The sequence below is a fragment of the Uranotaenia lowii genome, chromosome 1 (assembly GCF_029784155.1).
Source record: "Uranotaenia lowii strain MFRU-FL chromosome 1, ASM2978415v1, whole genome shotgun sequence".
NCBI classification, from domain to species: Eukaryota; Metazoa; Arthropoda; class Insecta; order Diptera; family Culicidae; genus Uranotaenia; species Uranotaenia lowii.
In genome coordinates, this window is record NC_073691.1 from 20595697 (window position 1) to 20623694 (window position 27998).

The following is a 27998-nucleotide window of genomic DNA, read 5'->3' on the forward strand; positions in this document are numbered from 1 at the left end:
AGGACAACAGCCATTTTAAACCTTCTGGTTGGTGGTGTGTCATTAGTAATGGGGCCCGAGTTTCTCAATGGGAAAAAGTTCCACAGCAAATGAGTGAACCAGCGAGCGAGCGAGCGAAAGGATGAGAAGAAGGGGAAACTCATTATCCAGACGGTTTCTTGTCGCGCTTGGATTTCGGAAGAAGAATCTTTCCTTTGTTTCTATTGGGGCCCATTACGTTTTTTTTTCGCTTTTTCCGAGAAAAAGTTGACGGGGCAGATGGAAATGACATTTATGGGCTTTTTGAAGGGAACGAGAGTGGGAAAATCAATTTTCCCACAGCAGTCTTCCTAGTTCGCGCTCGGCTTTGTTGGTTTTTCCTCCGGCAAAAGGTGTGCGCATTTTCCGAGGAACCAAAATGGAAAATTGCCCCTTAATGAACGACCCAGAAGATTGGTTTTAAGATTAGGGCACAGACAGAAACGATAGGCCCACAACACACAATGGGAAAACTTTTCGGTTTCTCTCCGCTCGCTTTTTTTCGCGGTGTCATTGTGTTCTCGGAAGCGTTAGTCACCCCGTTTTCTGTTTTTCTTATTAATTTCACGCGGCTGAATGGCGGAAATTAGGGTGCCGTGCCATGTTTGCCGCTGTCATTAACGAGTGTTGCGATATTTTGGCTACAGTCTATCGCTCTCTGGAGCCACTTGGAGCAGCATGAAAAATGGCTTATTGATTTTCATTAGCTTTCTCGGAAAGCTGTTCGAGGTTAGAAAATTTACTTTTAAGTTTGAAAATGAGTTTGAAATTGTCATCTGCTATAATGAATCCAAAGCATCAACATAATCTGAACCTATGTATATTTTTTCTGTTGAAAAACCTTCAAGTCAGGTTCAGATTTCATGTATTTTTCACTTCAGAATGGATTAAATTTAGGGGATTGGAACTGATATTCAAAAATTCAGAATTCCTGAAATTCAGAATTTCAGAAATTCAGCAATTCAGAAATTCAGAAATTCAGAAATTCAGAAATTCAGAAATTCAGAAATTCAGAAATTCAGAAATTCAGAAATTCAGAAATTCAGAAATTCAGAAATTCAGAAATTCAGAAATTCAGAAATTCAGAAATTCAGAAATTCAGAAATTCAGAAATTCAGAAATTCAGAAATTCAGAAATTCAGAAATTCAGAAATTCAGATATTTAAAAATTCAAAAGTTCAAAAATTCCAAAATTCAAAAATTTAGAAATTCAGAAATTCAGAAATTCAGAAATTTATAAAATTCTGAAAATTCAAAAAGTTCAGAAAATTCTAAAAAAATTCAGGAAATTCAGAAATTCAGAAATTCAGAAATTCAGAAATTCAAAAATTCAAAAAATTCAGAAATTCAGAAATTCAGAAATTCAGAAATTCAGAAATTCCGAAAATCCGAAATTCCAACATTCCGAAATTCAGAAATTCCAAAATTCCGAAATTCAGAAATTCAAAAATTCAGAAATTCAGAATTTCAGAAATTCAGAAATTCAGAAATTCAGACATTCAGACATTCAGAAATTCAGAAATTCAGAAATTCAGAAATTCAGAAATTCAGAAATTAAGAAATTCAGAAATTCAGAAATTCAGAAATTCAGAAATTCGAAAATTCAAAAAAATCAGAAATTCAGAAATTCAGAAAAGAAAAAATTAAGAAATTCCGTAAATCCGAAATTCTAACATTCCGAAATTCCAAAATTCTGAAATTCCGAAATTCAGAAATTCAGAAATTCAGAAATTCAGAAATTCAGAAATTAAGAAATTCAGAAATTCAGAAATTCAGAAATTCAGAAATTCAGAAATTCAGAAATTCAGAAATTTAGAAATTCAGAAATTCAGAAATTCAGAAATTCAGAAATTCAGAAATTCAGAAATTCAGAAATTCAGAAATTCAGAAATTCAGAAATTCAGAAATTCAGAAATTCAGAAATTCAGAAATTCAGAAATTCAGAAATTCAGAAATTCAGAAATTCAGAAATTCAGAAATTCAGAAATTTAGAAATTTAGAAATTCAGAAATTCAGAAATTCAGAAATTCAGAAATTCAGAAATTCAGAAATTCAGAAATTCAGAAATTCAGAAATTCAGAAATTCAGAAATTCAGAAATTCAGAAATTCAGAAATTCAGAAATTCAGAAATTCAGAAATTCAGAAATTCAGAAATTCAGAAATTCTGAAATTCAGAAATTCAGAAATTCAGAAATTCTGAAATTTAGAAATCCCGAAATTCAGAATTTTAGAATTTTTGAAATCATTAATTTCAATATTTTTATACGAATGTTTTGTTTTATTTTTTGAGTCAAAAACATTAATTTCCAGACCTAACTTCGAGTCTAGCTGTGATTGTGTAGAATGATAAATCCTTTGTTAGAAATAGCAATCTGATACAAGCACTCACAAAACTTATTTTTACAATGCTTGAATCTGCTGAAATTCTGAAATTCCATTTCGAAATTTAGACGATTTTTTTATTAATTTGTAATGATGTTGTACTGAGCTTCTTTTAATTTTAATAGGCTAATGTTTCTTGCCTAAAATATGTCTCTTAAGTCACTTTTTGGAAGATAAAAAATAAAACGTTTTTTTCATGAAATTACTAGATAACTCTCTGGAGCCACTTAGATGCAAATGTACCTAAAAATTGTTTTATTAAACCGGCTTTAAAAAATTCTTCAATTTTTACTTCGAGATTTGAAAATCTTATTCAGAATAATATCTCTATGAAGCCACTAAGCTCAAATTTCTCATATTTTTTTTCAAGTTACTGAAAAATAGCCAAACAAGCGATTCTTCTACGAAATTGATAACTTTTTGGAGCCAGTTCAATGCCAGTTTACAACAAAAAAGTGATAATCAGAATTTGGATTTCATTGTTTCTTGGATTAATTGTTGAATGAAACGATGAAAAATAGAATTCAGACAGGAATTTAAACCAATCAGAAGCTTGTTTGGCATTTAACAATTGATTGATTTCTTCCAAAAATAGCCATCGTCGATTGGAATTGGATTACGTAGTGTTTTTTTCCCCCTGCAGTTTCAAACATTTAGCAACTATCCAACTTTGATTGCATTCCATCAACATTGTTGCAGTTCGGAAAATTTTCAATTAAGATAATCTGCCAATCTGCCGATCGTAACTTGAACCTCTGTTTTTGCACATTATTCACAACTTCCTATCGGGAGAGAGAGCTGTGTCGGCACCTTTTTCCTCTTTTACCGGATGTGGAGCAAGTGTGGAAAATGGCAAGGTGTGGGTGGCCATAAAACATGTGCCAGCTATCAAAATCCGAACACCAATCAACACATCAAAATTCGAAACAGCCAATCAATACCGTTCGTTCGTTAGTTTGGTTCGAATCTGGCTTGAACAAACCTACACATCTACCTCCTCCATACATATATTTAGCAATCGCGTTGGCAAAAACTCCGGCAGCATGTGTGTCGAATCATGGCTTTCGTTCCAACCATCATAATCATCACATCGCCGCCGTCATCATCGTCATTTGGCGAATATCGCATTCAATCCGTCAAAAGCAGAGCGCCCTTTTTTGGCTTACCGGAATCATCATCATCATTAGTCATTCATCCATGTAAAATTTACACATAAAATCTACATCCCAATCTTCTGGGGAAAATCAACCCGTTTTTTCCTACCCTTATGTAGAGTCATATTTGTATATCACCATAAGAAAAATGGGGAAGCAGTCCTCTCCATCGATTTATGAGTAACCCACCAATTTTGGAGGAAAAGATCCACGAATACCATTCGGAAATGGTATTTTTAACCCTAAATACATCCCTCCTTGATCCGGGAAAATCCGTTCCGTTTTTGGGTTTTTTTTCCTCTAAATTCTGTCTCTCAAGAATGACTTCTTCCACCTGTCGGTGAACCTTTTCTGTTTTTTTTCTCTCTTTTTTCGGTGTATGTTTATTTGGTCACCCCTCGATTTCGGGAGAGATCGTTCTTTTTTCCCGGAAGAACATTTTCCTCGTTATTTTTGGGAAATCGATGCACTGGTCCACGTTTTTTTTCCTTTTTTCTACTTACAACACAATTTTTCGACTAATAAAAACTGAATCTAACTTTGGTAACTTTTACTTTCGGCTTTGCTCGCTTCTCCTCGAAATTTCATTCCTCAAATCATTCCGTCCTCCTTTTTGGCCATTCGGGAAAATCGTCACATTTTTGCTGTTTCAAGTATCACAAGAGATATCTACACACAATTTCACCAGCGACACCTTAATCGCGAACAAACACAAACTCATTGTAGTGATTCCAGCGATTTTCCTCGGAATCGACGCCCGGTTTCAGGTTCTCGGTTATCGAGCCGGCCGTTCCGGAACCGCAGCTACCCACGCACCGGAAGCCCCGTTCCTGCAGTAAATCGAACGCCTGCTCGATGAACACGTGCTTCAGGAAGAACCGGGCCGTGTAACGATCCGGGCCCCCATGATCCGGATCCCGGGACTCGTTCAACGTGTCCCCGAACACCTCCCGGCAGATGGCAACCCGGCCACAAACCAACAACCGTGTAATCTTCCGGAACTTCACATCGGCCAGCCCATCCCGGCCGAACTGGAAACTTCCCCGATACCCAATGGTAATCGTGCCCGGATCCTTCGTAACGGCTTCCACCATTCCACCCAACCGGTAAAACTCAGCCTCCTTCCTCAGTCGCATCCGTTCCGGGAAATCCGTTGGCATCTCAAACTTAGCCGGTTCCCTTAAGTAATCCAGCACATACCGGAACAAGGTTCCGTCCCGGTCGATGAAGAAGCGGCCCTGGGCGTCCCGGGGACAGCCGCTGGCACTTCCGCCGAATATTTCTTGGAGCCAAGAGCCGTCCTCCGATCGGAGGGTGCTCAAAGCAGTGGCGTACGGGGTGCCACCGACGTTTAGCTCGACCACAGCTGGGAAGTCATCCATTGCGATTTGCTTTTTTTGTAAGGTTTTTAAACTTTTAGTTCACTATTTAGAAAGTTCTCACAGTTGGTTGTCTTTTGATGTTGGTTTTACTTGGTTCAGTACACTTCACTTTTTTGTGCTTCAAAAAATGCTACGGGACTGATACGAATTTCAAGATTAGTAAACAAATTGCTTTGTAAAATGAATTTTTAAAAATAATATTATTTGATTACAATAAGAGTGGCTGAACAGACCTTTTAAGAGTTTTTTTTTCAGAGGCCGGACTAAGTGGGGGCCATGGGGGCAATCGCCCCGGGCCCCCGGGTTCAGGGAGGCAAAAAAATAAAAAGCTTCGCTCAAAACAGTTGACAAAACCAAATTTAAAGGTTCAAAGTATATGAAACTAGCTGACCCGGTAAACTTCGTTTTACCTTCTTAAGTATAAATCGTAATAAATGTTTAATTTCATCTCCACGTGCTTAACTGCATCGTGCTCGCGAATAGATTCTTATGGAAATCGGAACAAATAAAGTTGAATTTGTATTGGGACCCCCCTTTCATCAAAAGTGAGATTCTTGAAACTATTATACAAACCATCTCTGACCCAAAAAACCCTAGGACACCAAATTTCACTTCATTCCGACCGACCGTTCATACGTGATGTTGTTACAAAGAAAACGCCTTCATTTTTATATATAAGATCCCAAGTAACAATTTTAGCTTTATTATGGTCAGCAAAATGTCGTTTGGACCATAGCATTAATCTTCATAAAAAGCTAAAGCGCATTCTATAACATCATCTGGACTCTAATAAAGCCAAAATCAAAAGGCCCTATCCTAGGAACGTCATCATGACCAATCATTGTTGGTCATCAATATTGGTCACCAAAGCTTTTAAAAAGCTATTATAAAACATGTTAGGAAATTTTGTTTTTTTCGATTCTGTGAGTTCTCGGAGTTTTATTTTTATTTTTTCCAGCAACCATAATGGTTGATGAATGATGATTGCATTATTGAGATATGATCTGGTAAAATTAATAACCAAAATATCAATGTTTTAACCATATTATGAGCCTCTTTTGTACTGCCAGTCAAGATTTTAGGTAAAATGTGTATGAAATAGTATCTTAAAATAAATGCGCCTCGTTAAATCTGATGGTCAATCATGATGGAATTGATGGAAAATTGGCCTGAAAAAATATTTTCCGATGCTTGCATTGTGAATCCATCAACATGGCGTCATTTTGTGCCCTTCGATTTTGCAACCAACATGGCGTGAGTCAATTCATAGTTTTATTATGGTTTAATGATGACCCCAAAAAAAGCTACGATTTGACGTTTCTCTCGCAAGCCAACCAATTACACGCTAAGGACGAGTTCCTCATTTCTGAGTTGTTAATCCTTAGTACAGTAAATGAGGACAGACATTTTAAATAAAAACGGATTGGTTGTTAATCACCCGTGGAATAAATCATGAGTTGAAGGCAAATTTCGTTGTCTAAAGCCATCTTGAAATCCAAGATGGCGGCTTCCGCTGATCTTTCAAATGTTGTAAATGACTTAAAATCGCATGAAACCCCATCAATATTGGTATTGGGTGAAAGGGTTAAACGATTAGAAGTCGAATTTCGCTATCAGACGCCATCTTGAAATCCAAGATGGCGGCATCCGCTGAACTTTTAATGCTGTAAATGACAAAAAGTCGCATTAAACAACCACTATATGGGTATTGGTTGAAAAGGCCAAACTAGAAGAAGCCGGTTTTTTCTTTTCGACGCCATCTTGAAATCCAAGATGGCGTCTTCCGCTGATATTTGAAATGCTGTTAAACACTGAAAATCGCATGAAACTGTCACTGAGAATCGCATGAAAGGCCCACAATATTGGTATTTGGTGAAAGGGCTAAACTATAAGAAGTCAAATTTCGCTATCGGACGTCAACTTGAAATCCAAGATGGCGGCTTTCACTGAACTTTAAAATGCTGTTAAACACTGAAAATCGCATGAAACTCCCACAATATAGGCATTGTGTGAAAGGACCAAACGAGTAGAAGTCGAAGTTTTCTATCAACGTCTTGAAATTCAAGATGGCGGCTTCCACTGAGCTTTAAAATTCTGCAAATGACTATAAACCGCACGAAAGCTTTACAATATTGTTATTCGTTGAAAGGGATAAACTAGAAGAACCAGACCCTGATTGTTTTGGCAACCCGCTCGAACATTTTGTGTTGTTCAAATCGAACGATTTTTTCCCCAACTTTGTTTTTACTTTGTACTACATTTTTGATCATGTTTTTGATGCATTTAGCACTTTTCGTATTTTGGCGATAGTTTTTGTTTTTTGCCATTTGCTATTTATGTCATTGTTTTATGTCTATCATGCTAATATGTCTAAATTGTATTGATCCTATTAAAGCGAAAACTATAAGGTTATGTTGTTTCTGTTATTTGTTTGATTTAGGGACATGTGCCAAAATCGGATGTTTCCAAAATCGAATGTTGCCAAAAACGCTCGGGGTCTGTATTGTGGTTGCTTTGTGCGATTTTGGGTCACATACAGCATTTCAGAGCAAAGCGGAAAGAGAAAATCGACTACTACTCGTTTAGCCCTTTTACCCAATACCAAAGTGTTGAGGTTTCATACGATTATAAGTCATATACAACATTTTAAAGTTCAACGGAAACCACCATCTTGAATTCGGATGGCGTCAAATAACGAACTTCGACTTTTACTGGTTCATTTCTTTCAACTAATACCCATATTGTAAGGGTTTGAGGCGATTTTCAGTCATTTACAGTATTTTCAAGTTGAGTGGTAGCCGCCATCTTGGAATTTAAGATGGCGACGGACAACGAAATTCGACTTCTACTCGTTTATTACTTTCACCTAATAACAATTTTAATAAGGTTACTGATATTTTCAGTTATTTACAACTTTGAAAATTAAAAGCGGAAGCCGCCATCTTGTATTAATGATGGCGTCAAGCAACAAATTTTGATCCTCCTATTTGAGCTCTTTCACTCAATACTCATATTGTAGAGTTATTCATTCCACTTCCGATAATTCGAAGTTTTCATAGATTTTTATATTTTTTTATTATTTTAACTCAAAATCAACACACAGAACTTATCAAAAATGTGTAAAAATGGGAATTCTAAATCAAATATGTGCTATCTAATCTGAGCGTGTCCTGATTTGACTTCTTGATCGAGAACTGTCACTAAGTTTTATGGCGGTTTAATAATCAGGCACTGAGTGCTATTATAGAACATGCAAAAGAAAGCTTGGAGCAAACTTCTAAGTTTGTGTTTTATTATAGTTTAAACATAGCATTCTTAACTCTTTCTAAATAACTAAAACAGTATGTTTAATGGAAGATTTATGAGTGTTTTCAAAACTATCTAAAAACAGATGGTCGATTCAGGAATATAAGCATTTTGCATGACCATAATAAAACCATCATAAAACGAGCTGCACAAAAAAAGTCATAATAAAACCATAATAAAACATCGAAATGCTAGTTAGCTTGATCTGTTTTACTTGGGATGTGAAGAAGAGATAACTTTGTATTGGGACCCCCCTTTCATAAAAAGTGAGATTCTTGAAACTATTATACAAACCATCTCTGACCCAAAAAACCCTCGGATACCAAATTTCACTTCATTCCGACCAACCATTCATACGTGAAGTTGTTACAAAGAAAACGCCTCCATTTTTATATATAAGAAGAAGATGTGAAGAAGAGATAACTTCGTATGGGGAGCCCCCTTTTATCAAAAGTGAGACTCTTGAAACTATTATACAAACCATCTCTGACCCAAAAAACCCTCGGATACCAAATTTCACTTCATTCCGACCGACCATTCATACGTGATGTTGTTACAAAGAAAACGCCTCCATTTTTATATATAAGAAGAGAAGAGAAGATGTGAAACTAGAACGAGGGGCCCTTTTTAGTAGAAAACAATCCAGAATTTATTATTCAGCTTATGGTTATGTATACATAAAAGTTTTTCTTCAAGGACCCGCTAGATCAGTGGTTTTCAAACTTTTTTCACTCACCGCCCCCTTAAGAAAAATTTTCGAGCTCAACGCCCCCCTGAGCAAATTTTCAGAAAATCTATTGAAAAAATGAAAATTTGGATCGTTAAAAAGCCATTAGCTTTTAGCTTGATGTTGTTGTAAGGCTAACTCAAAATTCATTCAAATTTAAATGAGGCCCTCAGATCCAAATGGGTTTTATAAGGGTGAAAAAGGTCTATATTGATTTAATAATGTCAAACGATTCTTATATATCGAATTATATTTCATGATTTTTCAGATTTTTAGAATTTTATTCGCATACTATTTTGTTCGTAAGAAAAGAGCTTTTTTTTTAATATATGGACAATTACTAAACATAACAAATTAGAAGCGTGTTTTCTCGAAATTTGCTTTTATTCACTTATACTAAAGTTGCCAGAATTTTACCAGCACGTACCCGAGCCGGATAAATCCGGGAAATTTTATCTAAAAAACCTGACAAAATCCGGGCATTTGGTTTAAAAATTGTCGACCAAAAACCCGGATAATATCCAGGCAAATTTTCTCAATACCCAGGAATGTCTTAACAAAAAATCAAGAAAAAAAACTTGTTTTCGTCATAATTTATTAGCAGTTTCTATTCAGGCATTCAAAAAACTTTTCATGATTATTTCCTTTAAAAAATTTCAAAAAATTTCGTTTAGGAATCATAAATAAAAATTGTAACAATGCAATTTGTTTTTATTTTGTTTGTTTTGGCGAACGAAGTGGATAATTCCGGGCAACCGAACCGGACTGAACTTTTGACGAATTTTTCAATAAATATCCCGGCAATCCGGCTATCTTAACTTAAACTTATTTGGTTCCAAGGGCCTCGTATTGCTTCAAACCTCCAGAAAACGCATTATTCTATGTAAAGTTTCCTGGACACTTACTTAAACTGATTAATAGGTTTGATATCAAATCATATATCTAAAATTTTGGTAAAACAAAATTTGTATTTATCATTAATTTGCATTAGTGTTGAAAACTAAATTGCATTATTGAATACAAAAACTGTAAAGACGGTAAAATAACGTGAGAATAGTATTACTTCATGATATCTGAATTTGAGTCCTGTTCAAAGTTATGCAGCATTCATGGGTCATGAAGTTCAAATAAGATTCTAATAACTAAATTTAAAAAAAATGATTAAAAGTTTATTCACAAATGGCACAATTGATTTTTTGCATCGATTGTAATCGAGATGAACAGATGAGAATTTAAAATAAAAATTCTCTGATCTAAAATAATTCTTACACAATTTCTTCCAAAAAAATCCATCACTAAATCACAGATAACGCCTTTGAATACAGATTTATTTTCTGTTATCAGATTTTTGGAGACAATACATTTTAATGATTATCAAGCATTGCCATCTAAAATTATTCTTGTTGTAAAATAACCAAAAATATTCTCCAAAAATCCTTTATTGACATTAAAAAATAATTATTGAGATACTGGAACGAAAAATTTGCTTGCAGCTCTGTGAAATCATTTATTAAATATTTTATTCTTTAACCCGATGTCTAGTTTGCAGAGTAATTTCATTTTTTGCATCAAACTTACTCGTTGGTATTCCAAATCTATGTTGTTTCGTGATTTGTGAAAAAGTGGATTACGACCTCACCGCCCCCCTGAGCTCTCAATGCCCCCAAGGGGGCGGTAGGGACCACTTTGAAAACCACTGCGCTAGATGATGTAACATTAGGCCACTGCACAGTGGTCCAGAAATGAAACTTAGCGGGAAACAATTATTTGCACCCTCGCCTTAGGTTTAAGACATTTGATGTCCAAGACAAAGTTATACAACTTTACAAGGCGCAACTTTTGAATGAAACAATTTTAGGGCGGTTCATAAAACTCCTTAGATACGAAAATTAATTTTTGACTGTAATGAGATAGTGCTATATTGTGTTCAGCAATTATGTAGAACAACAAAATTGATGAACTTTGAGAAGACTTTGAATGACTATCTATTAACGTTTAGGTTTTATGATGATTTTTCGTGAACAAGTTAGGGTGGTCCAATAAAAACAAGTTTTTTTGTTATAACTTTGTTGGGTATGAACTTATCAAAACCATGTGTTCGGCAAGTATTTAGCAAATTACTATGCGCATCTTTTGTAGCAAACAGGTATCAAATATCTGTTTTTGATTTGCAGTTATCATGAATTTTGTGTTCAAAAATGGCCGTTTTGTATGAGCCATATCTTCAAATGGAGCAAACCGAAAAAATCAAACTTGGTTTTGTTTGAAAGAACATGTTAAAGTCCACATTAAATCAAAAAACTGGAGAGGTCTTTTCTGTTTGAAGCTTTTTATTTTCATTTTAACTTGTCCAAAATTGTCATTTTTCATACAACGTTTCTACATTAGTTTTGACTATGTTTGCTTGGGTGAGGAATTACCGTACACATTGTAACATTGTAACCAATTTTATTGGTTTGATCCATTTGAAGTTATGGCTCATACAAAACGGCCATTTTTGAACACAAAATTCATGATAACTGCAAATCAAAAACAGATATTTGATACCTGTTTGCTACAAAAGATGCGCATAGTAATTTGCTAAATACTTGCCGAACACATGGTTTTGATAAGTTCATACCCAACAAAGTTATAACAAAAAAACTTGTTTTTATTGGACCACCCTAACTTGTTCACGAAAAATCATCATAAAACCTAAACGTTAATAGATAGTCATTCAAAGTCTTCTACAAAGCTTCATCAATTTTGTTGTTCTACATAATTGCTGAACATAATATAGCACTATCTCATTACAGTCAAAAATTAATTTTCGTATCTAAGGAGTTTTATGAACCACCCTAAAATTGTTTCATTCAAAAGTTGCGCCTTGTAAAGTTGTATAACTTTGTCTTGAACACCAAATGTCTTAAACCTAAGGCGAGAGTGCAAATAATTGGTTCCCGCTAAATTTCATTTCTGGACCACTGTGCACTGTAAGCTTTGAATGAAAATATTAAGTTTGCGAGAAAAGCTATAACAATTTCGGACGCGATTTGTTGTGTCCTGAATTAGAACAACGAGTTCATTTTGTAAGGACATTGGTATGGGAAAACAAAATTGTAAAGCTTAGTTCTTTTAGAAATAGGACAGTTACAAATGCGTGTATCTCAAAAACTATTCGTTTGATCTAAATACTTTCTTTGAAGGAAATGAAGCTAATCTTATGATAATTCATGAAAAAATTTGAAAAAAAATATTTATCGTTTTTTGTAAGAAAAATTTCAACTTTATTCTTGATACCTCCCGACAGCCGGCGCACACTTTTTTCTGTTATGATGTTGATCGGATTCTCAAACTTATACTTCGTCTAATCTGTATTTTTGGTTGCTACATCCTCCTCCTTCAATTTCTGCTACTTTTCGGTCCAATACCTTTTCTTTAAAAAAAACTGAGGCCAATTTAGTGGATACAGCTGTTTCGAAATTTCCAAAATTTTGGAGCCACTTTAAAGCGTTTTTAATGGAATTTCTGCTGGCAAAATCTGACAAAAACGAAGTAAAACCATTATGAGATTGAAGTTAATATATAAACCGTTAGTAATGATCGTAGATTGCGAAGGCTACATACAAGATTACTCTTTTTAGCCTTTGAAAAACAACGAAAACTACAGTTTTCGTTTTGAAAAAAGAGCTGAATTTTTGCAAATCATTCAATTTTTTTGCAAAACAACCAGCCAATACATACTTTAATAAGCTCGGGACCTTGCCACGAGCAAACATGGAATAGGTTCAAATGCTGGAATTTGTTTGAAATAGGGTATTTCATAAGTTTTGTCGTTCGTCAAAAATCATCTTTCTCATAGCCTCGGTACCGGCTATACAGCTTACGAGCTCTGGAACTAGCCAAAACATTGTTGTTTGAGGTTAGGTTTGAATGACTCGTCACTAGGCAACACTTTCAGTTTATCGGAGAATTTTTTTTTTTAATTTCAGCGATCTACACTTAGTTTTTTCGCTTATTCAAAATTAAAAATGTTTGTATGAGACTTGACTTCTCTGATGACTCTTAACCTTAGTTGCCGATCATGTGCTCCACTCCAATGCTTGATTTGAACTTTGTGGACATTTTTGACAGTGTTTGCATACTTTTCCACCACTAATACACAGTATTTTTTTTGAATAATCTACGGTTTTGTCAGCTATCAATATAATAATGATGAAATTTGAAGAAAACAGTGCAAAACTTTTTTTTTTCTCTTGCATCGTGAATATCTCAAAAACGCGTGAATGTAAAATTTTGAAAAAATAGGTCGAATAGTACTTTTTACAGTCAGCAAAATGCTGTCAAAATTTTGAATATCAGATAACAAGTAAACGAGCTATAAGCAAAAGAAAGTGTCCCATTACTAAAAGAACTAAGCTTTATATCAGAAATCACCAAAGATAAACTGAAATTAAAAAAAATAGAACTTTGGATTTCAAACATTCCTAGATTCCTGCAGTACATTTCAAGTCAACAAACCACAAACCTAACTTGTACCACAGAAAGGATATTCTGGGATTTGATTGCCAATTTAAAAGCTGTTTAACCCTAGGATATAATAATAAATCGCAAATAAAAACTGTTCATAGTCGATGAATTTATTGATTTGAATAACTTTGGAAAAAACATTTCATGAAATTATTAAAAGCTCTAGCAAGCAAAGCCTGCCTTTTTTAAATACTTTTCAATTGATTAAGATTTTTTTTCCTATTTTGAAGCAAACACAAATTTTTTAAGTTCTGTATTGATAAAATTTTGAACCTTACACCCTTGAAACTTGGGGGTAAAAAGTTAATAAGCTGTTAATGCAAAGAAAATATTTTTCATTTCCGTGAGCTAAATTCTTTATTTTACAGTTTTGAAATTGCTATGTCTCAATGCCTTAAAAATCAAATAGTATTCTAGCATTTCCATTATTGGATAAATTTTCTTAATGCTTTTTTTTAATTCAAGTACAATGCTTACTCCAGAGAGTTTTAAATCTGACTAGCTGACCCGGTGTGCTTTGCTACACCTTTCAAAATCAAATCAGCAGCAACATGTGAAAAGGGTATAAAAGACAAAGTAAACAAAACCGGGTTTTAGTGGATTCAAATAGCCCAATATAAGCTCTACTTAACACAAAATCCGTTTTAAGTTTTTCAGTTTTCGTAAGATTTATAATGCAGTTTGAGTAAAGGATCTAAAAAATTTAGAGCCATAAAATGACGTTATCCTCACACAGATTGTTTTATACACCCTTTACTCCACAACAAAGCAAACGGTCTAGATGCAAAACATTAAAAGGGGAAGATTGCGGAAAGCTATTCACTCACTCCTATAGCGAGAACCATAAGCCTTTGTCAAAAAAATAGGGGAAATTTTATCTCCATCTCACACACACATATGAGACATACAGTACAAAGCAAAGGGTGTATAAAACATTTAGACGAATTTCATACTCCAGCTAGGGTCTATAAACAATTGCGAGCTATTTTTACATGATAAAACCGTCGTATCGATAAAAATATGTTTAGAATGATCCTACGCACCGTTTTGACCATAAAGACTTGGGAGATTCTTCAGGAATTTTAATTAGCGATTTAAAAAAGATTGCAAAATATTCAAACGCGTTTTTCTCGAAACGTCATAAATGAACATAGCCCCTTTTCACGTGTTGGTGCTGAAATGATATTTTTAGGAATCATTTAAATTTTTAATGTTTTGTTGGGATTATATTAAATCAAATTGTAACGTAATTCATAAGCAACCGCTATAAAATGAGAGCTGCAGCTGGAGTTTTGATTTGCAACACAAAGAAAACTTAAACTTATATTCTGAATTCTGATCTATAAATTTATGTTAAAGATCTGATAATTTTTATCTGTTTCCTTAAGCTTCGCCCTAAAAAAGCAGGGTCCCAAATTAATCGTTCGCAAACAATCTAACTTATAAAATATGGTTGTTTTTGCTTGATATGTTCTGGATTTATGCTAAAAAACAGATAAGAGAGCCCCCGCTGTCCTTCCTTTCACCCCTTGCTGAATGGAGATCCTGATCTTTAATAATCATACAAGAAAGGGATTGTTTCACATAGAAAAACTTCTCGTGTTGAAATACCATCTCATGCCGAAAGGGAGTACCATCCCCCCTTCTGTTCTCCCCATTGAATGGAATGGTGAGAACTTAATATTCATAAAAGTATTTTTCGAACTCAAACACTTTTTGATGCCAAATTTGGTTTCATTTGCTCGATTAATTCTGGAGTTATGCAAAAAAATGGTATGGAAGCCCCGTTCCCCCTTTATATATTTCCGCTAAAAAGGTGGGGCTTCAATTTATAATAGAGACATTTCTCGTATCCAAATACCCTCACATGCCGAATATGGTTCAATTTCGATCAGCTCTCCAGTTATACTAAAAATTGTAAGGGAGACCTCTCCTCCTTCTTTTAATCCTCCTCTTTAAAGAAATGAGGGATACCAAATATTCATAGAAGCATTTCTCGTACCCAAATATTGTTCCGTGAAAAAATTTGGTTCCATTTGCTGTTGTAGTTCTTGAGTTATACAGCAAAAATTGTATGAAACTTCCTTCCTCTTTCTTTTCTCCCCGCTGGAAGTAGAAAGGGGTCTCAAACAATCATTAGAACATGTCACGTTCCCATATACCCGCCAATGCCAAGTTTGGTTTCATTTGCTTAATTAGTTTTTAGGTTATGAAAAAAAGTTAAAAAGAGGTCCGCCCCCCCCCCCCCCCCTTATATCTCCCTACTGGAAAGAGGTAGGGGTCTCAAATAATCATACAAATATTTTTCGTATCCAAATACCCTCCCATGCCAAATTTGGTTCCATTCCCAAGTAACAAAGATCAGGCCAATTGGCTTTTTGAGTTTAAATATTGTTTTATGAAGACTTTTCGATGGTATCCAATTTTTAAAACGGTTTTATTGTAACATAGGAAATGCTTCAATTATCGTGTGTTTTAAAAGAGCCCTGAAAGTTTTGCTAAAACTTGAATAAAACACTATCTTAAGAGTGTTGTAATAATGTTGCAAAAGTATTGCTGAAGATTTAATAAAGCACAGACTTTTCTGTTTTTATTAAAGCTTTGGTACCAGTTTTAATAATGCGCTCAATGCGCTTTTAAAACTAACGTTCAAGCCAAGTTGAAAAACTGTTTTATTGGAACATTGGATGTAGGCATAATAAAACTAAGTGACAGATGATTTGACAATCGAGAAGAACGTATACACGCTTAAACTTGTTTACCTCTTTTTGAGATAGCATAACCTGTTTTGAAAGGATTATCACTCAAAATTGAGAAAAACGTGCTATCAAAATGATATAAATTAACCCAGCTAAATTCTCTGATAATTAAAAACAAATTTGTTGTATCCGCATTCAAATTTCAAAACAACCTCAAATCGATATTCGGTCAATTCTTAGGGTTCGAATAAAGGCACACTGTGAATGAGCGTTTTTTTAGAATCGATAAGAATAAATGTATAAGACAATTAATTTACAAGTATGCCGAATAAAGTATTTGTTTTATTTATCCGTCCCTGTCTCTCAATGCGAAGTTAATCTATAATTACGTCATCCAATCAAGAGTTAACAAAATTATTTCCGGATCAACCACTCATGAAAAGTTCTAGAAGACTGCAGCCACCGGCTTCTCCTCAGCAAAGACGAAGAAATTGAGCTTCATAACAAGTGAAAATGCTCATTCTATACTTTCACCAGCCTCAACAAGTTTCAGATGATATAAAATATAAATACAGTGAAAACCCGATTTTGTCACACACCGATTTTGTCTGCCCCCGATTTTGTCTCATTTTTTCACCCGATTTTGTCATCATTTTTTATTAAACTCAAAAATACTAAATATCGCCTTTTTTCATTTCCGTTGAACATCCTGAGGTTGAAATCAGTCTGAAGGGACAAAACTGATGGATGATTACTTCGATATTGAAAGTGAAGATGATTGATCAGGGACGTATTAAGATTTTTATACAAAAAAGTCAAGTTTTAACAGGATTTTTGTTAATCAAAGATGTTGAATACAATTATAACTATAACTTAATATAATTGTATAAAAGAACATATTCAAGTAATCTTAAAGCTGTGTTTTATTTGTTTGAGCTTTCTTCAAAGCAATCTCTCTGATACGTTGCAAGAAGATGACATCATCTATAGAGAGATCTGAAGCATCAGCCCAATCAACTATGTTGTCCAACATACGTACAGCTTCAACATCAATTATGTTTCTTGAAATTTCACATGAATCATTTGGCGTAGATGCCGCTGATTCTGAGTCTGGTGCTACATCCGAAATTTTTAATGGCTCTAATGATTCGAGTGGCTCGTTAATGCTGACTGATCATCCTGCATGCATCATGCTGCATTTCTCTCCTCAGGGTCCTGTGGCAAAATAGTTTCATCGCGGTTGTTTACATTAATCAAATGGATCAAGAGAACACCATCTTCGTGAACGAGTTTGTTATTTAAAATAATTCCAATTTTCTTCCATGACTACTGCATTACTGTATGCTTTATTTCACTCCAAGCATCGTGCATCCAGAAACATAAATCCCTCAACGTTATGCTCTTCAAGTTTTGACCGATATCGATTTCACGAGCCATGACATGTAGCAAAAGTTTTTGACGATATTTTAGTTTACAGTTCTGAATGACATTCTGGTCCATGGGTTGAATCACTGCAGTCACATTTGGAGGCATAAAAACAGTTATCAAACCATCATCGCTTTTTAGCTCATCATTCATATGATGTGCTGAGCAATTTTCCAGTAACAACACAGCTTTAGGAGGAATAGACATTTCGGCTGAAAATTTGCGTACTGCTGGTACGAATTTCTAGAGGAACCAGTTTTGGAAAATCATTCGAGCCATCCAGGCATTTTTAGAGGCGAAATATGTGACAGACACTAATTTTTTTTTTGATTTTGATTTGAACGGATGCTTTGAATCTTATCTTCAGTAAATTATAACCAATAGAAATAATAATATCATTGGGATTTGAACAATTAAAGATTATTTAATTCTTCTGATAACACCGGTCGGAACAAGGTGTTTAAAGATGCGTAAAACCAATATTGTTTGATGTTTTGATGTAAAAAAGACCTATAAGTAGTAATATGTCAAAAAAGGGAATATCTACTACAAAACCTCCACACTGTTTTATTGAGATAATATACGTTTTTTGTAGTAATTTATTTGATTATGACGGATTAAAATCATTTTTTCAAAATCTCCCGATTTTATCACTCTCCCCGAATTATCTGAGATTATTTGAAACCAATAAATACCTACTTGTTATTTAAAGGTAATAGACCATCCTCTAATCATAGTCAAAAGGAAACAAAACGAAAAGTTTCATGAATGCCTTTTGCCAAGCAACAAATCGAAATGTTCTCATTTATTGCGACAAACTTATCTTACTCAAAAATGTTTGAATCCATCATGAGCGTGTATTCCATTTAGAGAAACGCCAAACGAAGTTGTGATTCAAGGTTTCTTAAAACCATTTTAAAACTGTTTGTTAAAATCGTTTTATTACAACATTTTTCAAACCGGTAAAAAACAATTTCAAAACTGTTTTACAACTGCCTTAGGATGTTCAACATTAATTTACTGAACGCCATGTTGATTGTGAAATTGAATCGAATTTACTGACGCCATCTTGCTGGAAATAATATTATGATACTAAAAACTAGACATTTTCGACAAATTTGACAATGTTCGCGGTACTATTTGTTGTATAGGTAATGAATTTCAATGCAAAACAAAAATTGCATAATTTGAGCAAATTTAAATGTTACTTTAATTATTATTTTTCAATTAAAAAAATTCTTAAAATTGTGTCAACCTTGATTTTCTTTGAAGCGCGCATATGTTTTGATGCTATTTCGTATATACTTCACCAGAAATCTGAGGTTGCAGGAAGTTTCATGCTAAGACATATGAAAAATGAAAATGAAAATATTTCTTAAATAATTTAAATGCAATCATCACCAATCACCAAATGTTTGGGAGAGGAAGTGATAACACGAGGAAACGGAACAGAAAGCTCCCACAGTAGAGTATCTATCAAATTTCACAGCTCCCACAGTAAAATTTCTATCAGATTCCTTGACGTAGTTTTAAAGGAGCTGTGGATAGTCTTAAAAGAGCTCTGAATGGTTTCTTAAGGCTATGTCTATAAGGTCGAATAAAACTATTCTGTTGGATGTTTTATTATAGCGTATAGAATTAGCTTTAAAAACGTTAACAAAATGGTCCCTTTTGGCCATATGTTAGTTTTAAAGTAGTTGTGCTAATAGCGTAGAATGCGCTTTGGCTTATAAAGTAGCTTTAGGAAACAGTCTTAAGCGGACTGTTAAGGTTGGTATAAAACTTAAATTGTTACTTGGGATTTGCTTTATTAGTTTTTGAATTATGTTAAAAAATATTGAAGAGGCCCCCCCCTCCTTTCTACTAAAAAAAGGGAGGGGTCTCAAATAAACATTGAGATATTTTTCGTATCCAAATACCTTCCCATGCCAAATTTGGATCCAATGTCTTAATTAGTTCTCGAGTTATATGAGAAAAATTGTAAGGTAGCCCCTCTCCCCGTTCCTATCACACCACTGAGAGGAGGGAGGGGTACCTAATATTCATACGAATATTCTTCGTTCCCAAATACCATCCCATGCCAAATATAATACCATTTGCTTGATTGGTTCTCGAGTTATGCAAAAAATTGTCTTTTGTTCGGGAGGCACCTCCCCCCCCCCCTTTTTGAAAGAGGGAGGGGTCTCAAACCACAATAGGAACCTTCCCCTGCCTCCAATACCCCCACCTGCCAAGTTTCTCGCAAATCGGTTCAGTAGTTTCCGAGTCTATAGGGAACAGACAGACAGACAGACAGACAGACAGAAATTCATTTTTATATACAGTTGCGTTCAAAAAAGAATGAATCGCGTGCAGCTGCGCACCCACTTCCAACTTTGACAAGCTGCCATTTCTCTCTCGGTTGATTTTTTTTTCATGAAAATTTCACACAATCTAGTTCAACTATCCAACTAACACTCTACAAAATTTGAGTCTTTACAATGACGGGAAACAAAGATAGCGCTATTTCCGTAAAAAAGGAAAATTTGGAGTTGCTTCACTAAACTTACTGTATCTTAGACAATTTTCATTGAAAATTCTTTAAATTTAAAGATGTAAAAATGTTTGATCTACTACCAGGCCAAGTTTCGTCGAAATCGATGAACGTGATCAAAAATGGTGCCGGGAAGTAAATCAGGTTCATTATCGCCCAGCAGACGATTTCATTCTTTTTTTTGACGGATGTTTGTATGGAAAACATCGAAATCCATGTATTCTTGGTTTTTCCTTTCACAAAATCAAAATTAATTACAAAGAAAGTTGTAAATTGATAGAAACTTCATTCCTGCTTTGTTTAGAAATAGAAATTGTTCCAACAGAGCTGGTATTGAAACAGAAGAGCGAATTGAATACTCGCTTTAATTGTACATCAAATTGGTTTATCGGAATAATTAGCAGATCATTTCTGAATCTCTGTTATTCATATTTCGAACTCTATTGAAACATTTTCTCTTCCGAAACAAAGCACGAATGAAGTTTCTATCAATTTACAACATTCTTTGTGATAACATTTTGATTTTGTTAAAGAAAAAACAAGAATACATGGATTACGATGTTTTCCATACAAACATTCGTCCCAAAAAGAATGAAATAGTCTGCTGGGCGATAATGAACCTGATTTTCTACCCGGCACCATTTTTGATCACGTTCATCGATTTTGACGAAACTTAGCCTGATATTTGATCAAACATTTTTACATCTTTTGACCAAATTTCGAGGATTTTCAATGAAAATTGTTGAAGATACAGCAAGTTTAGTGAAGCAACTCCAAATTTCCCTTTTTTACGGAAATAGCTCTATCTTTGTTTCCCGTCATTGTAAAGACTTCAAATTTTGTAGAGTATTAGTTGGATAGTTGAACTAGATGGTTGTAGAGATCAATAACATATAATAATAAATTCTAGGGATGCAAATATAGAACAATAAATATATCATTAGATTCAGGTTCTGCTTTGAGAAAAATCACATTGAATTCATGCAAAACCATGATTACGATATTTTATCAGTGTACGTTGAAGTTACTTTGCGGAAAGCAAAAAGGGAATATAAGAGGGAAGCTTTCTCTGTGCTAGTGTGGTTGGGTGAGAAAAAGAGAGAGAGGAATAGATCGAGCTTCGAAGTCGAAAGAGATCGGGAAAGGAGGCAGTCTACTAACTAATCTTAAGACGAACGGACGTTTGTGATTGTGGAAGTGAAAGTGCAGTGTGAAATAAAATTATCAAAAGAAAACGTTTACGGTTACGACAATGGTGTGAAATTTTCATGAAAAAATATCAACCGAGAGAGAAATGGCAGCTTGTCAAAGTTGGAAGTGGGTGCGCAGCTGCACGCGATTTCATTCTTTTTTGAACGCAACTGTATATAGATTTTTATTTTCTTTAGAGGCACAATAGCATTGCTCTTCATATTCCTTAAAACTCTGTTTTAACTGATTTCTGATTTTGAATTTTTATTTTCAGTTCATGTTCTTCATTTCGAGGAATAAAAAAAATCTTTACATTAATTTTAATTTTGAAAAAAATCTTTCATATCTTAATTGAGGCGCTGAGGGGTGCAAGTACCTGAATGATAGTTTCGAGAAAACGCGCTTCAAAGTTGTGAAGGTGCTCGATTTTCCATATATTTTTCGAATTCGAGCAGTTTAATTCAATCAAAAAAACTGTTCAAAAAATTATAAAAAATCTGAGGTTTGCACCAGATGTACATTGAAACATGAAGAATCGTTAGGTATACTTAACTCAAAATTTATGATTTTGGCACTTGCATCCCTCTGATCCTGAGGGCCTCAATTGTTATTCTGCTTTCAGATTCTGAATTTTTAATACTATTTTATGAATTTATTTCAAATTTTTAATCATTATCAAAACTAACTTTTAGATCGTTTTGGAATTTTTAGAGCGATTTTCTAATACAAATATCGAATTTTAAATGCTGAAACCATTTGCTTTGTAATATTTTAGGTCAACACAATAATTCGAAATTTGATTTGATTCGCAGTTGGCCTTGGACGAGTACCGTTGTGTTTTTTTTTTCTCGGTAGAACGTTCCGTCTTTGTTCTCATACTTTAAATATTTATTTATTGATTGAAGATAAATCAAATTTTTGTACATTGCATAGGATAACGTTGATGTAAAGTGAAATGATATGTGAAGTTCGGATAGCAGCTTTCCGGGATGAATTAATTATGATTTAAAATATAGTACTTGAAAGGAAAGGAAAGAAAAACGGCCGTCGGTGTGATTCGATTTTCACTTCCTCAGTGCCAAATTTAACGATATAAAAATGTGCTCAGTGTTCAATTGCTGGTGAATTCAGGAAAATTGTTGTAAAAGAGATAGGTAGTGATCTGAAGAATTTGGAAGAACAGCAATGCAGTGGCGGAGTCCATTTTTTAGGCCACAGCAAGTGAAAAAGGGAAAAGTCCGCTATGGGCGTAAAATGCGGTTCGTTTTTCTGATTGCTGCGATGCTTGTATTTTCAAAAATATTTGGTTCCAACCCGTTTAAGTTGACTCCAATCAGGAAGAATTGGAAACAAGCACCGGCCAAAACCTTCTAATACCTTTAAATGGACTTTGGTGGGATTGTTTGTTTTTCTAAATTTAATCCTTTTAACAATTCTATTTGCCAAATAGGATTTCGCATATAAATATCCCTCCCCTTCCAATTTGAATACAGCACCCTGGGTCGTATGAGTTCTCTGCACCAGAAAAGTTTATTTTGCTGCATCAGATTATCCCCATTATGATTACATTGACTTGTCGCGTCGTGCGTTATTGTACTACACTTATTTTTAAAACCAACATTCGAAACGAATATTGAATCTAGATACTCGTTTTGGCATCTTGTGTTTGTTTCAATGATTAAGTTGAACTTTGTGTATCAGCCAATGCAAGATGTGTGTAGTCATCAATGCTATGTCATACTACAATTATTTTAAATTTTATTTCTGAAAAGTGGTTCAAAAGTATATTTCAAATAATGAATTTTAAATGTCAGCCAAACTTCGATTTTTTCAACTGAAATTTTATTGTGAGACTAAAAATTTAATCGGGATTGTTCTCTAAAGCTATCGGCAGTTTTATTTTGAATCTCTTATTTTTACTTTGAGATCTTTTTATGTTAACCCCCGAAGGGCTAATCCGGCCCTGGATAGGACTGAATTATCGACAAAATATTTAAAGGTCGTTATGAGCCCAAATTTTACAGTTCTGTGTAGATTTTCTATAACGATTATTGCGCCAAAACCAAGGCCGTATTAAGAGTAAGCATTGCAGAAATTTTCCCACATTTTATTTCTGTCTAAACAAATTACCACAAATATATACAATATCTGTCAATATCTGGACATTAAATCTCGAATTTTTCAAAATAAAATCCGGACAAATCGTGATAATCCGAAAAAAGCTATAATAAAGTGACTGAAACCAGCTAAACTTTTCATTTTTTTTTTATCCAAAACACGCCAGCAGCGTTCGAATCTCCTTTCAATTTCTCATAAAAAAAAACAATTTGCCCAGAAAAATTCAGCCTGAGTTAGACCTTAGACCAAAAAATAAGTCAACAATTTCTCTTATTTATTGAATAAACAAAATATTTCAGGAGTTTCCGGCGAATCAAGCATTATGTTCCGATAAGGAAGTAATTTCTCCTCATTTGAAACAATGTAATAGCTTTTACGGGGGATAGATTAACTTTTTCTTAGATTTATAAAAATAAAAAAAAACATTAATTATCATTTTTGTTAGAGAAAATTTGCAAAAAAATTAAAGAAAGTAAGAAAAAACATTTAAATTCCTATTTAATTTTAAGTTTTCTCTTGCATTGTTGGGAATAAAATCAACAGAACCAGGCAATCTGGAATGCTCACTTTATCAGCATAAGTATGAGTATAAATAATGCAAAATTAATGTTAGTTTTTCAATCATTATTTAAATATGCGTTGATTTATAAACTGTACACTAAGGTTGCCAGAATTTTTTCAGCACGTATCCGGGTCGGACGAATCCAGGATATTTTATCAAAAAACCTGACAAAAACAGAGCATTTGATTTCAAAACTGTCGACCAAAATCTGGACAACTTCCGGGCTAATTTGATCGAAACCTAGGAATTACTCATCAAAAATATTTTTAAAAAATCATACAATTTTTTTTATCAAAATGTATTACCAGAAGTTAAATCGTATTCAAAAAACCGTTGATAATAATTTTTATGAAACTTGCTCAAAAATTTTCGGTTTGAACGCATAAATAATAAATTTTTACAGCACAATTGGTTTTCTTTAGTTTGATTTGAGAATGAGAATGAGAATAAATCAGGTCAAAATCCGGGGTTTTCCAGTGAAATTCAGAATTTTTCCACATTTTTTTTAAATATTCGGATAAAACAGTGCAATCTGGCAACCTTAACACCTTTTTTAATAAAAAAAAATGTTTTTTTATATGTATAAATTAATGATTGAATTTGATCAATAAGCTAATTAACTATTTTGTAGATGTAAAAGAATGGCTGTTCAAAAGCATTGAGAAAAATAAGCTCCTTACTAAATCTCAACTTCAACATTTCATATAAGAAGTTCTCAAGTGCACGATGATCAAAGTTTACCTGAGTATTCAAATAAGTTAAGGCTAAGGTTGCCAGATTTTTTTAGCGCGTATCCAGGGCCGGACAAATCCGGGCAATTTTATCTAAATACCTGGCAAAATCCGGGCATCGGATTTCAACATTGATGTTCAAAAATCCGCGCAGTATCCGGAGAAATTTTGTCTAAGCCCCAAATTTACTCAACAGAAATAAAGAAAAAAAAACTGGAAAAAATGTTTTTTTTTCAAAATTCATCGACTGATTTTAAATCGAATTTTTGGCATCCGAAAACCTATCATGATTATTTTTCATAAAAATTGCTTGAAAAATTTCGTTTTGGAGGCATAAATAAAAAAAATTTTACAACACAATTTGATTTTTTGTTGTTCGATTTGCAAAATCTATTGAATAAATCCAGCTGGGTATGATGTTAAACACTTGAAAAATCTGAAAAAGAAGATACTGAAAATCTGATTTTTGAATTCGTAATTTTAAACGGAGTTCAAATTATTGTTGATTTAATTTCCTGTATTTTGAAATAATGTGCCAGTGGTCTCGTGTTTAATTTTGGATTCTCGACTTCATATTTTATTTATGCTGATTTCAACTGAATTCTGAACATGAACTTTAAACTTAATCTGATCATTTGATTGCTGAATGTTGGCATTCAGTTTTAGCTCTGAAGTTTAATTTTGGATTTCAAATTTCAATCAGGATTCTCAATGTGAATTCCTCATGCTCAATGCTCGACCCGAATTCTGATTCTGAAGTTTCAGTCTATATTTTGAATCCCATTTTTGAATTCTAAATTTGAGTTTACAAAATGCTGAATCTGAACAATGAAACTGAAATGAAGAGCGTATTTTAAGTAAACATTATTTTAATAGTCAATTTTTTTTTTTTTTTTTTTGATCATGGAATTTTATTCTGTATTATTCAAACAAATTAAATTTGAAAAAATAAAAAATCTGCACCTTAAAAAAAAACAAAAAATCAAACCTTAATGTTAAATTCTGATTTTTTTAGATCGAAAACTTAGTATGTACTCTGGAATTTATGCTTATTATAATTTCATTCTATCGAGATTGTTTTATAAATTATTTCAGAATTTTGTTTTGCTCTCAGTTGAAAATGAAGATTTTAGTCATTCGATTAAATTTAATTATAAATTTTAAATTTATTTTGTAGAGAAAAACAATACACGTGGTGTCAAAAAAATGAGAAGAGTTAAAAAAAATTCAATTTTAGATATGTATTAAAATTCGTCGTTTTTAATATTAAAATGGACAAATGGACATACTTTTAGATGTATCAGGAAATTTATAATGTAGTTTTGGAGCTAGAACTGTCTGGGTTTGCCATGTTAATGTCAATCTACATGATTGGTTTACATTTTTTGTTTCAGTAATAGTTTTAACATCTTTATGTCATTCGCGACTCATATCAATGATGCAGTTGGCGGACAGTCATTGAAAAACTTATCCGGTACAGCTTTGACTCTTGGGCTCGAACTCACTGACATCGGCTTAGCAAGCAACTGACTTGCCAACTGAGCTATATCACAAGCCCATGAAATAATTAATGGAAGCCAAGAATTCTTTATAATTATTTTTCAATACCTTATTCGTGTTCCGAACTTCTGATTCCAGATGACAATCTAAATTTGAAGCTTTACATAAAATACCTTCTCACTAACAAATTCTGATTCTAAATTAAACGATGACAAGCTTTCAACTCAACTCAACTTTTTAATTCTCAAACCCGAGAACTTATTTCTATGAAAAGCTTTACTGCATTTAAATTTCCACCAAAACTTCATTCTATACCATATTTTAAATCTAATATCTACTCTTCATATCTCTCTCATTGAAATTATAAAAAAATTGACTAATGGCTGTCAAAACAATATATCCTTTCCATACTGTTCTAATCAATATAAAGTTCTAAAGTATTAATAATAAACATAATCATGTTTCAACAAAAGTTTTGGAACTTAATTCCCACAGCAAACCATTCAAATGTTTTTCTAAAAACTAGATGAACTTTATAAACTAAATAAAAATGCTGAGGAAAATTTAATACTATTGCAACCGATTTTTTTAATTTATAGTTCAACAGTTTGAAGAATTTTTTTTTCTCAAAATATCAAATTTAATGTGTACAACGGTCTCAATTGTAGAGATATTGATTGGACAATCTCATTTCAATTCCTTTTGAATATAATTGAGTCAAAACTCAATTTGTTCTAAATATATTCGTACAATTAAAGTTGGATTTTATTGCTACAAAATCTTCATTTTGGAAGCAAATTAATTAATTTTCATTTAGGTTGAAAGTTCTCAAATTCAAAAATCCTTTATTTGGAATAAATTTCCAAATTTTCACCAAACTCTAGAGGAACTGACATAGCTTTGACAAGAGAAGACTCCACCAAAAATAATGATAACTTATAAGGAATAACGTTTAAAAATATAATAATGAAGAACAGGACTTTCAAATTCGTACCAGTCTCGCTTTTTTATTTTCTTGAACTGCCAAACAACAGCAGCAAATGGTATCTATTCTGGTTATCACTTGAGGGTTCCACCAATGGGGTTAGAAACGTCTCCACAATAATCTCACTAATACGGTATGAAGGGTTGTTTTATATTCTTCTTCTGGTTAATCCGGATAAGATATTTAATCCAAGTGTGTCGCTAATCCATATCTTGGAATGAAAAATCCAAAATCCTTAGATGGGTTTGTGTGAAATTTAATTCAACAAACTTGCACTAAATCACTTGATCACTTCTACTTTGATGGGACAAATCACTGATTGCGATAACGCTCGATTCGATTGATTTATTTTATTTAGCTCTCTCTCTGACTTTTTTTTTCATTCACTCACTCACTTGTTTGGCTACAACAAAACTGGACCACCAGGAATCTTAAGGAAAGCTCTTTAAAATTTTTGCACCGTGTGAATCTCGACTGCACCCGCGCGCGCCTTTTTTTCTCTTCTTCGCTTTGCCTCCCCTTTGACAACTTCACTCGCTTTTAGTGAAGTTTGCTGCAAGCTTCTATTTTGTGTTATCAATTAGCTTATGCTTCGCTTCGTGTCGCCTTGGAATGGGGGGATGATCCACACGAAAAATCACAAGAAAATTCGCCCGCCGTATGCGTTTTGTCGACTCTTTTTCTCTGTTGCTGTTGCTGTTGCGCTACTGTATTTTCCAGCTTGAAAAAAAAAGTTGGAATTCACACCGCCGCCAGTCCGTGCTCGTACCCGTAC

General features: G+C 33.7%; 2 protein-coding genes across 4 annotated transcripts in view; one reads left to right on the forward strand and one right to left on the reverse strand.

The window, feature by feature from the left end:
- The window catches only part of LOC129739801 (uncharacterized), a 182056-nt gene that overhangs the window by 124614 nt on the left and 29444 nt on the right, over window positions 1-27998 (forward strand). The window lies entirely within an intron of this gene.
- Window positions 2296-27993, reverse strand: LOC129739800 (BTB/POZ domain-containing protein KCTD8). Of its 3 annotated transcripts, none has more exons than XM_055731318.1 (2): window positions 27619-27993; window positions 2296-5075 (listed from the first exon to the last, which is right to left on the reverse strand). In XM_055731318.1, the coding sequence occupies exon 2, from the start codon at window positions 4935-4937 to the stop codon at window positions 4251-4253; it is 687 nt and encodes a 228-aa protein (XP_055587293.1). In that variant the 5' UTR covers window positions 4938-5075; window positions 27619-27993; the 3' UTR covers window positions 2296-4250. The 3 variants fall into 3 exon arrangements, with proteins under 3 accessions (XP_055587293.1, XP_055587294.1, XP_055587292.1); XM_055731319.1 differs by having other exon boundaries at window positions 27615-27993; XM_055731317.1 differs by having other exon boundaries at window positions 27233-27993.